At 38.9% G+C, this 12400-nt stretch overlaps 1 protein-coding gene across 1 annotated transcript in view; it reads left to right on the top strand.

The window, feature by feature from the left end:
- The window catches only part of adamtsl4 (ADAMTS-like 4), a 78840-nt gene that overhangs the window by 42383 nt on the left and 24057 nt on the right, over positions 1-12400 (top strand). Inside the window, exons 10-11 of the mRNA XM_055013544.1 lie at positions 2304-2534; positions 11191-11320. Coding sequence (XP_054869519.1) covers positions 2304-2534; positions 11191-11320 — 361 coding nt within the window. The remainder of the gene's footprint in view (positions 1-2303; positions 2535-11190; positions 11321-12400) is intronic.

Raw genomic sequence — 12400 nt, 5'->3', positions numbered from 1 at the left:
GCTTAGCATGGAGCTACATCTGGCCATAAATCAAGTAGGAGATTCTCTCTGAGCTGCAGAAGGAAACGTCCTCTGAGGTGTTTCTGAGGACGGTGTTTCTGATGAGGACGGTGTTTCTGAGGACGGTGTTTCTGATGAGGACGGTGTTTCTGATGAGGACGGTGTTTCTGATGAGGATGGTGTTTCTGAGGACGGTGTTTCTGATGATGGTGTTTCTGATGAGGACGGTGTTTCTGATGAGGATGGTGTTTCTGATAATTGCGTTTCTGATGAGGATGGTGTTTCTGATAATGGTGTTTCTGATGAGGACGGTGTTTCTGATGAGGACGGTGATTCTGATGAGGACGATGTTTCTGATGAGGACGATGTTTCTGATGAGGACAGGGTTTCTTAGGATGGTGTTTCTAATGAGGACGATGTTTCTGATGAGGACGGTGTTTCTGATGAGGACCATGTTTCTGATGAGGAAGGTGTTTCTGATGAGGACGATGTTTCTTAGGACGGCGATTCTGATGAGGACGATGTTTCTGATGAGGACGGTGTTTCTGATGAGGACGATGTTTCTGATGAGGACAGTGTTTCTTAGGACGGCGATTCTGATGAGGACGATGTTTCTGATGAGGACGGTGTTTCTGATGAGGACGATGTTTCTGATAAGGACGGTGTTTCTTAGGACGGCGATTCTGATGAGGACGATGTTTCTGATGAGGACAGTGTTTCTGATGAGACGGTGTTTTTTAGGACGGTGTTTCTGATGAGAACGGTGTTTCTGATGAGGACGGTGTTTCTTAGGACGGTGTTTCTGATGAGGACGATGTTTCTGATGAGGACGGTGTTTCTGATGAGGATGGTGATTCTGATGAGGACGATGTTTCTGTTGAGGACGGTGTTTCTGATGATGGTGTTTCTGATGAGGACGGTGATTCTGATGAGGATGATGTTTCTGATGAGGATGGTGTTTCTGATGAAGACGATGTTTCTGATGAGGATGATGTTTCTGATGAGGAGAGTGATTCTGATGAGGACGATGTTTCTGATGAGGACAGTGTTTTTTAGGATGGTGTTTCTGATGAGCATGGTGTTTCTGATGATGGTGTTTCTGATGAGGACAGTGTTTCTGATGAGGACGGTGTTTCTGATAATGGTGTTTCTGATGAAGGTGTTTCTGATAACGGTGTTTCTGATGAGGACGATGTTTCTGAGGATGGTGTTTCTGATGAGGACGGTGTTTCTGATGAGGACGATGTTTCTGATGAGGACGGTGTTTCTTAGGACGGTGTTTCTGATGATGACGGTGTTTCTGATGAGGACGGTGATTCTGATGAGGACGATGTTTCTGATGAGGATGGTGTTCCTGATGAGGACGATGTTTCTGATGAGGACGGGGTTTCTTAGGACGGTGTTTCTGATGAGGACGGTGTTTCTGATGAGGATGGTGTTTCTGATGAGGACTGTGTTTCTGATGAGGATGGTGTTTCTTAGGACGGTGTTTCTGATGAGGACGGTGATTCTGATGAGGACGATGTTTCTGATGAGGACGGTGTTCCTGATGAGGACGATGTTTCTGATGAGGACGGGGTTTCTTAGGACGGTGTTTCTGATGAGGACGGTGTTTCTGATGAGGATGGTGTTTCTGATGAGGACTGTGTTTCTGATGAGGATGGTGTTTCTTAGGACGGTGTTTCTGATGAGGACAGTGTTTCTTAGGACGGTGTTTCTGATGAGGACGATGTTTCTGATGAGGACGGTGTTTCTGATGAGGACGGTGTTTCTGATGAGGACGATGTTTCTGATGAGGACGGTGTTTCTGATGAGGACGATGTTTCTTAGGACGGTGAATCTGATGAGGACGATGTTTCTGATGAGGACAGTGTTTCTGATGAGGATGGTGTTTCTTAGGAAGGTGTTTCTGATGAGGACGGTGATTCTGATGAGGACGATGTTTCTGATGAGGAGGGTGTTTCTGATGAGGACTGTGTTTCTGATGAGGACGGTGTTTCTTAGGACGATGTTTCTGATGAGGACGGTGTTTCTTAGTACGGTGTTTCTGATGAGGACGGTGTTTCTGATGAGGACGGGTTTCTTAGGACGGTGTTTCTGATGAGGATGGGTTTCTTAGGACGGTGTTTCTGATGATGGTGTTTCTGATGACAGGTGTGGTTGTGGGATTAGACTATGGTTTCAAGTGAGTTTTCAGTCTTTGTGACCCAGATGGATTCGGTCGGCTCCACATGTTTGCTGTCAGCAGACTATGACCTCATCATGACATCATTGGACTCGTTTCACCTCCTGTCCCTCCTCAGGTCCTCTCATGGTGTCCATGGAGGAGCCTCGTCCTGTTCCTCCTCTGGTCCTCATTCCTTCCTCCACTTCCTCACTGGATCGTTGGACACCTGACAGGTCACGCCCTCGGGGATCGGCGCCCAATAGGAACGCTCGGATTCCTCCTCGGACCGACCTCCCGCTGGACACCCAGCCGCCGTTTGTGTGGAGGAGAGGAGCCCTCAGCGAGTGTTCAGCCTCCTGTGGACGAGGTCAGAGTTATAACTTTATTTAAAAGACATGAGGTCAGACCCCAAATAACTTTATTTATACGACAAGAGGTCAGACTGATAATAACTTTATTTAAAAGGCAAGAGGTAGGTCAGACTGATAATAACTTTATTTATATGAAAACTTTCCTACAAGAACTTCATGGTGAAGCACGATACATTTATGAACCCCAAAACCCAGAAACATCTACATTTATACTTTATTCTGTGACACCGAAAAATTCACCAAAAATAAACCATTTGCATTAGCCAGATTCTATGAAAAACTAAAAATGTAGCACTCCTCAGTGCAAACATGAAGCCTTCAGTGACTCAGCTGCAACCAACAGGCCATTTTTTAAAATTCTATCAGTTCAGAGGTAGAATGAGAGCTCTAAAACCCCAGGAGAAAGTCCTGCATTCATATTTTTACTGCAGTAAAAGTAGAAAGGTTTCATTGTATATTTTACTCTCTGAATTCCAAAAGCTGCTAGCAGGTTTGAAAGGAACGTTATCTTTTTAAAAAATGGCCAAAATGACACCATTCATCAACCAGAAACTGTAAAAACAATCGTCAGATTTCCAACTTTCGGTCCTTGAATGTCTCGTGCAGCACCATTAGAAAACAAATGTAAGAATCAATCATGATATTTCATCCAAACACTTCATTCTATTTGTGTGATTTAAACTCACCGATAATAAACTGCTTGTTTTCACCAGAGAACTGAGTGTTTCTGGGTGTAAACATGAAGTTTTTAGTGACTCATCTGCAACCAGCCGTCATGGAATAAAAATTCAGGGAGTTTCTGTAAAATATCGACCCAAGTCCTGCTGCAGATTTGTGCTTGAGTAAATCCATTAATCCTGAACTCCGAAAGGCGTATTATGTTTAAAAACACACCACAAACTGTAGTTTCCTAATTTCTAACTTTCTGGTGGTTCCTGAACTCATCCTCTATGGTGTGCACCTCAACTAGAAAACAAATCCAGCTTAGAATTGTGATTTTTTTTTTTTTTTTTTTACCAAAACCACTTCACTCTGCAGGTTTTATGTAAAAATTCATCCAAAATTAACCCTTTGCTTGACCGAGATTCTGTAAAAAAATAAAACTTCTGCACTCCTCCGCACAAACTTAAAGCCAGCTGAGACCAATCACAGGTTCAGGATGAACTGCAGGCAATGTTTCCACAATAAAAAAAAGTAGCAGAAACAGAACAGAGGAGCAAGTAGTTGGAGATCCGTCCAGCATGGTGAAACATCTACTACTGATGAGGAGCAGAGGAGAGAGGAGACGTCCAGAGATAGAAAAACATCAAGAAGAGTCACGAAATGACAGAAACAAGACATAAAATGTAAAAAAATAAACATACAACGACCCAAATACCACACAAAATGACAAAAAAAACGACACAAAGGGGCAAAAAACAGGACGAAGTGACAAACACGACCTAAAACCACAAATTAGACTCAAAATGACAAAAATGAGACAGAACACCATAAAACAAGAAGAAATCAACAGAGATGAGACACAAAATGAGACACAAAACAACAAAAAACAAGACAAACTGACAAGCGAGATGCTACACAAGACAAAAAACAACAAAACCTAGACAGAAAATGACAAAAACGAGACCAAAAAATGACTCAAAATGGCAGAAAACAGACAAAATGACACAAATGTGACACAATTCAATTCAATTCAATTCAATTCAATTTTATTTATATAGCGCCAATTACAGTCAAATTGTCTCGAGACGCTTTACAGAACCCATATGCCTGAACCCCCAGAGCAAGCCAAAAGGCGACAGTGGCAAGGAAAACACCCTTTTAACAGGGAAAAAAACCTCGAGCAGAACCCGGCTCTAATGTGGGGGGACCCATCTGCCTGCTGGCCGGGTGGGTTGAGAGGGACAGAAGAGGTAGAAAGGTAGAGATAGAGGGGTAGAGGTAGAGATAGAGGGATACAGATAGAGGGGTAGAGATAGAGGGGGAGAGGTAGAGATAGAGGGATACAGATAGAGGGGTAGAGATAGGGAGGTAGAGGTAGAGATAGAGGGATACAGATAGAGGGGTAGAGATAGGGAGGTGGGGGGTGGGACACAAGGACCATAAAACACAGCCACACATCTGAAGCATCCAGCATCCAGCTCTGGGACCAGGGACACTCGGAGAAAGGACACAGAAAGAAACAGAGTGAATGTAATGCAATGATGGTATATATAGTAAATACATAGGTAGTTAGAGAAGGGCTCAGTGCATCCAGAGAGGTTCCCCAGCAGCCTAGGCCTATAGCAGCATAACTAGGGGCAAACTAAAGGGACGTCAAGAGGGGAAGTCAGTTGTGCAAATGAAAACACCAGCTCACCCCGTCAGGGTCACCCAGTCAGCCCTAACTATAAGCTTTGTCAAAAAGGAAGGTTTTAAGCCTGGTCTTAAAAATAGAGAGGGTGTCCGCCTCCCGAACCCAAACTGGGAGCTGGTTCCACAGGAGAGGAGCTGATAACTGAGGCTCTGCCTCACATTCTACTTTTAGAGATTCTAGGAACAACAAGTAAGCCTGCAGTCTGAGAGTGAAGAGTTCTGCTAGGATAATATGGTACTATCAGGTCTTTAAGATATGATGGAGATTGGTTGTTAAGAGCTTTATATGTCAGAAGAAGGATTTTGAATTCTATTCTACATTTCACAGGAAGACAATGAAGAGAAACCAGCATAGGAGAAATATGATCTCTCTTGCTAACTCCCGTCAGTACTCTGGCTGCAGCATTTTGGATCAGCTGTAGATGTTTCAGAGAGCTATTGGGACAACCTGATAATAAGGAATTACAGTAGTCAAGCCTAGAAGTAACAAATGCATGGACTAGTTTTTCTGCATCACTCTGAGACAGGATGTTCCTGATTTTCACAATATTTCTCAGGTGGAAAAAGGAAGTCCTACAGATTTGTTTTATGTGCGAGTTAAAGGACATGTCCTGGTCAAAGATAACACCGAGGTTCCTCACAGTAGTACTGGAGGCCAATGTAATGCCATCCAGAGTAACTATATGCTTTGAAAGCAATTCTCTAAGATGTTTGGGGCCAAATACAATGACTTCAGTCTTGTCTGAATTTAGTAGTAAGAAATTATAGGTCATCCAGGTCTTTATGTCCTTAAGACAATCTTGCAGTCTAGCTAGCTGATTAGTTTCATTTGGCTTCATAGATAAATACAATTGAGTGTCGTCAGCATAACAATGGAAATTAATACAGTGCTTCCTAATAATGTTGCCTAAGGGAAGCATGTATAATGTGAACAGTATTGGTCCTAAGACAGAACCCTGAGGAACTCCATGATTAACCCTAGTATGCTCAGAAGAGTCATTGTTGACATGCACAAACTGGAACCTGTCTGATAAGTAGGATTTAAACCAGTCCAGTGCTGTCCCTTTAATGCCAATACAATGTTCTAGTCGCTGTAATAAAAGTTTGTGGTCGATTGTATCGAATGCTGCACTAAGGTCCAATAAAATAAGTATAGAGACCAGTCCATTATCTGACGCTATGAGAAGGTCATTAGTAACTTTCACCAGAGCTGTTTCTGTGCTATGATGCACTCTGAAGCCTGACTGAAACTCTTCAAACAAGCTATTCCTTTGTAAATGTTCACATAATTGATTTGCAACTGTTCTTTCCAGAATTTTGGAGAGAAATGGGAGGTTGGAAATTGGTCTATAGTTGGCTAAAACATCTGGATCTAGAGTGGGCTTTTTAAGTAAAGGTTTGATTACAGCAACCTTAAAAGCCTGTGGTACATAACCTGTTACTAGAGAGAGATTAATCAGATCTAACATTGAGGAATTAATTAAAGGTAAAGCCTCCTTGAACAGTCTAGTTGGGATAGGATCTAAAAGACATGTTGATGGTTTGGATGTAGAAACTATTGAAATGAGTTCAGAGGGACATTACGGAGTTTTCAAACCTTGAGAACCGAATTTGGTTTGGAACACACTGACTTCTTCAGGTTTCTGCAAATGCGCGACTACTTTAATAAACAATGTAAAAGATCACAACTTTCTCAGGCTGCATCCAACTTTTTCGATATTTTAAAATCAACCTTCAATTCTTCATTAAAAAAGGGGATCAGTAAACTGTATAATGGGATATTAGATGCACAAAACGAGAATACTACTCATATTAAAGAAAAATGGGAACATGAGGCAGGAATAGAAATTTCGAACGAGACTTGGGGTAAAGTGTGTGTTTTTCAGTGGACTTCTACCAACTCGCTAATCTGGAGAGAACACTGCTGGAAAAACATTATACGCTTTTTTAGGACCCCAAAGCAGAGTAAATATAAAAATCTAAACACAAAATGTTGGAGGAAATGCGGGTCCTTGGATGCAAATCACTACCACATATTCTGGAAATGCCCTGCATTACAACAATATTGGTCTGAAATCCATAAGGTTTTAAAAGATGTCTTTGAGGTTCATATTGAAAAAGATTTTGCTAACCTGTATTTTCATCTGATTCCCACATTGGACAGAAGAGGGGACGTAAAACTATTACAGGCACTTTTAGCTGCCAGCAAAAAAGCTATCACCAAAAAATGGCTAAATCCAAATTCCCCAACACTTGATGACTGGTTTGGGACTATTAGCGAAATATATAAAATGGAAAAATTGACATATTCTTTGCAAACTCGAATAGATAAATTCTTCTCAATTTGGAATAAATGGATAAATTTTATATCTCCTCTTCGAACTGACTTTACTCGACTGAATCTACGTAAATTTAAATCCTTTTTGACTGATTGTCTTAGTATTTGTATGGGTATTGGGGCTTGAAGATATATCAAAAGTATCGTTTATGCCGAGTTTCTTGTGTTACTTGGGTATTAGACAATATCGAAAAGAAAGCAAGAAAATCGGACTAACAACTTATTAATTCACTGGAAAAATAAAGAAATATATAGTATATTGATAGCCAGCTGAATAATATCGAGATATGTCTTTTTATCCATATCGTCCAGCCCTAATACATACATGTATATAACTTCCTAAATACATGAGGGTACATACAAATACAAGTATATTCAATGTTTTATTTTAATTTAATTTACTTTTATTTTTTCTTTATACGCATTTGGTCTCATTTTGAAATCTATATCTCCCAAAATTTTTTTTTTTTTTTTAAATTTATTTATTTTTTCATAGAAATATCTGCTGTTAGCTCCCAGTTCTGTTTTCTGTTTACTGTTTTCGAAAAAAAAAAAGAGGTTCATGTTGTTAATGTCCTAAAAATGTTTGTAAAATTAACATCAACCTTTCAAATAAAGAAATAATTACAAAAAAAAAAAGAAATGAGTTCAGAGAGATGTATGGGGGTGAAAAATTCTAAATATCCATCTGGTCTTACAGCCAATTCTAAAGTATCTGTACTGGATGATACATCTGTGACATTTGCAGGAAGGGCCAGATTAATTTTTTCTCTAATCGTAATAATTTTATTTGTAAAGAAGCTCATGAAGTCGTTACTGCTCAAAGCTAAAGGAATACAAGGTTCAACAGAGCTCTGACTCTTTGTCAGCCTGGCTACAGTGCTGAAGAGAAACCTGGGGTTGTTCTTGTTTTCCTCTATTAAAGATGAATAATATGTTGTCCTGGCATTACGAAGAGCTTTTTTATAAATTACTAGACTATTTTTCTAAGCTACATAAACTTCCTCTAAATTAGTGGAGTACCACTTCCTTTCCAGCTTTCGGGACGCCTGCTTTAAAGTCCACAGCTGGGAATTATACCAAGGAGCAGGTCCTCTCTGAGATAGAACTTTCTTTTTTACAGGTGCAACACTATCAAGTGTTGTACGCAGTGAGGCTGCAGCATTATTAACAATATAATCCACTTCTGTGGGGTTAAAATTATAATATTTCCCTTCCATTATATCAGTAAGTGGTGCTGGACTAAATAGAGAGGCTATTATTTCCTTAAATTTAGTCATCGAATTGTCAGACAGACATCTACTGTAATGATATTTATTCTTAACTCCTATACAATCTATTGTTGTAAATTGAAATGTTATCATAAAATGGTCAGAAAGAAGAGGGTTCCGGGAAAATACTGTTAACTGTTTGATTTCTATGCCATAAGTCAGAACGAGGTCAAGGGTATGATTAAAACTATGAGTTGGTTTATTTACATGTTGAGAAAACCCAATTGAGTCTAATATTGAATTAAACGCAGTCGTAAGGCTGTCACTGTCCACGTCAACATGAATGTTGAAGTCACCCACAATAATGACTTTATCTGAGCTGAGCACTAAATCAGATAAAAAGTCTGAGAATTGAGATAAAAACTCAGAGTAAGGAGCAGGAGGACGATATACAACAACAAATAAAACTGGTTTCTGAGCTTTTAAATCTGGATGAGAGAGACTGAGAGTAAGATTTTCAAATGAACTGTAACTAGGTTTAGGTCTCTGGTTCATTTTTAAGCTAGAGAGGTAAATTGCTGCCACTCCTCCTCCTCGGCCCGTGATTCGAGGAACATGACAGTTAGTATGACTAGTAGGAGTTGATTCATTTAGACTAACATATTCTTCCTGCTGCAACCAGGTTTCAGTCAAACAGAACAAATCAATCTGGTGATCAGTTATCAAATCATTTACTAACAGAGATTTAGACGAGAGAGATCTAATATTTAACAGACCACATTTAATTGTCCTGTTTCTTCGCTCAGTTGAAATAGTGGTATTAATTTTAATTAGATTTTTATGGTTACTATGTCTTTTGTTTATTTTTGATTTGCTTAATTTATTGAATTTTGGTGGTCGGGGGACAGACACAGTCTCAATAAAGCTAAGTGATTTACTGGAGGGTGACAGCTGAGAGGAAACTGCAGAGAGGTGTGGAAGACTACAACTCTGCATCCTGGTCTGAACTCTGGGTTGTCATGCTTTAGGAGTTCTAATAAAATCAGCCATATTTCTAGAAATGAGAGCTGCACCAGCCAAAGTGGGATGGATGCCGTCTCACAAAACAATAAGAGAAGATGATGAGAGACTGAAAAGAAAAACCAGTAAAATAAAGTCAGCATGGTTCAGAAACAGAGAACAGAGGAGCTTCCAGGAGATAAAGACGTTGTAAAGACGGGAATATTTAACCGTTTCTGGATTGGGAACACCTGGAGGAAGAACGTCCAACATGTAGGTTTTAGGATTCCTCTAATTCTAACTGAGACCTTTCTGACTTCTTCTGTTTCCATAAATATAGATATCCATCTATCTATCTATCTATCTATCTATCTATCTATCTATAGATAGATAGATAGATAGATAGATAGATAGATGTAAATATAGATCATTTCATCAAATGATGAAAAATCAGGTGGGAGCAAACTAACGGCCAGAAAGTTCCTCCTGCAGGTCAGGAGGGTTCAGGTGAAACCAAGACAACAGAACATAAGAACATAAAAAAACAAAGCATAAAAAACAAGTAGACCAGGGGTGTCCAACATGAGGCCCGTGGGCCAAAAGTGGTCCTCTAGAGGGTCCAATCCGGCCCTCAAAGTGTAAAAATTCCAGAGAAGACATTCACTGCAGATTGTAAATTAGTAAAACTATAAATTTAAAATCACTTCTAGACCATGACAAGTTGTTTTGATCAGAAAGTAAAATGCTGGATTGTTCTTTGTTATCTTGTGTCTCATTTTTGTAATATTTTGTCGTATTTCTGTTGTTTTTTGTCTTTTTTGTCTGATTTTTGTCATTTTGTTTTTCTAGTTTTATGTTTCCTTTTTGTCTCACTTGTGTTGTTTGTCTATTTTTTGTCGTTTTGTTTCTCGCTTTTAAAGTTTTTATATGGTTTGTGTCATTTACATAATTTTTGTCTTATTTTTGTCATTGATCCATTTTTTGTCACTTTGTATCTTTTTTATCTCATTTTTTGTCTCATTTTGTCATGTTTTATCTTGTTCTTGACTGTTTTTTAATCTTAATTTTGTGGTTCTGATCCTCCAGTAAATCCTCTATGGTTCAGTTCCAGATGACTAAATGTTGTGTTCCTTTGTCGACACTCTGTGATCTGGAAGTTGTAATGTGGAAATGATAAACTGAGGCTGAATGTTGATGAAACGGAATTTATTTTCCTTAAATGTGAACATTTAAGGAAAATAAAGGAACCATTAGGAGTTGTGGTTATTTACAGGTTATTATGCTGTTGTTTTACTGATTTTACTGGTCCCGTCCACTGGAGATCAGACTGGACTGGATGTGGAACCTGGACTAAGATGAGTTTGACTCTCCTGAAGTAGTTTGACAGTAAAATACTTAAAATATAGAAAATAAATAAGCAGTTTTGAATAGAAGACAGTGTGGGAGGATTTCCAGGATCTTAAGTAGCTCACTAAAGTCAGTTTGCTTCTTGTGAGGCTTTAAAAACGAGATTAAAATCTTAGAAATGATTCTGAAAGCAGCTGGTGACCAGGAAACACTGACCAGTAGCAGAGTTTAGCCTGAAGTGAAGCCTGAGAGTTCTCCTGATATCCAGGCGGTTCTAAATGTGAACACCACCTCTGACCTACATCTGATCTCCTCAGACGACTTTAGGACGCCCCCCTCTGGTCGTTGTCTGCTACTACAAAAACACAGCCGTAATCTTTGTGTGTTTTTCTCCGTCTGCAGGTTCTCAGTTCAGAGTCGTTCTGTGTCTAAACCGACACACCGATGAGGAAGTTCCAGAGAGGAAATGTGATTCTGCAGCCAAACCGCTTCCAGAGGAGGAACCCTGCAACACGCAGCCCTGCCCACCGTTGTGAGTCAAATAAACCTCAAAATACACTGAGTTATTCTTTAATTAACGGCCGTTTAACCACCAAATAAACCTCAAAATACACTGAATTATTCTTTAACCCTCGTGTCGTCCTGTGGGTCAAATTGACCTGTTTTAAAGTTTGAAAATGTGGGGGAAAAATTATTTTCACAGTGAAACTTCTGATGTCCACATTTTCAACATTTTTTGAAAGTCTTTGAACATTTTTGGTGGAAAACAGGAAATGTAAAAAATGTTTCTTAAGAACATTCACATAAAAATCAACCAAAATCCAGTGAATTTCACTGGATTTTGGTGAATGTTCTTCAATAAAATATTAGAAGTTTTACTGATATATATGGAATCACTTTAGATATTTTTAGGATTTTTTGAGGAGATTTTGACTCATTTTTTGAAAATATTTACAAGAATTTTCTTGCCAAATTTGGGGGATTTGGGTGTAAGGGAAACTTTTAAGGAATTATTGGAATTTTCTTCCTGAAAGTTTTGCAAATTTTCATAAGTTTGGGGCATTGTTTTGCAGATATTTTGGATTTTTTTCAGACAAGAAAACAATATTTTTTGGTGCCCGTAAATGAAGACAACAGGAGGGTTAATTAGCTGCTGTTTCACCACCAAATACAGACTGAAGTCGTGTTTCTGGTTTTTCTGCAGAGCTGAGTTTAGGAAACAAATATTTAGTTCTTTAGTTTTGAACCAAATTATTTCCAGTCCGGCCAAATTTAGAGGATCATTTTCACAAGTTACACAAACAGCAGAATAAAGACAGTCAGACATCATTTTACAGAAATTAATGATGAATTTTATCATCAGTGTGTTTTTCTACAACATGGAAAAAATGGTTTTAAAAGCTGCAAATGGTTCAAATTCTTTATTTCCACCTCTAACGACGTTTCTGATGTTTTATTTCTGTGATTTCAAGTAAAACAAACCTGTTGGTTAAATACAAATTCACTATAAATTAGTGATAATGACAAATTTGAATTATTTCAATGTTTTAAATGTATTTATTTTTTAAATTTTTACTCCAGATGTGACAGATGTCCAGAATCAACACCTGGA

Source organism: Amphiprion ocellaris, chromosome 9 (assembly GCF_022539595.1).
Source record: "Amphiprion ocellaris isolate individual 3 ecotype Okinawa chromosome 9, ASM2253959v1, whole genome shotgun sequence".
In the NCBI taxonomy this organism is placed as follows: Eukaryota; Metazoa; Chordata; class Actinopteri; family Pomacentridae; genus Amphiprion; species Amphiprion ocellaris.
The sequence above is the reverse complement of the archived record's forward strand: the minus strand, read 5'-3'. Positions and strand labels throughout refer to the sequence as shown.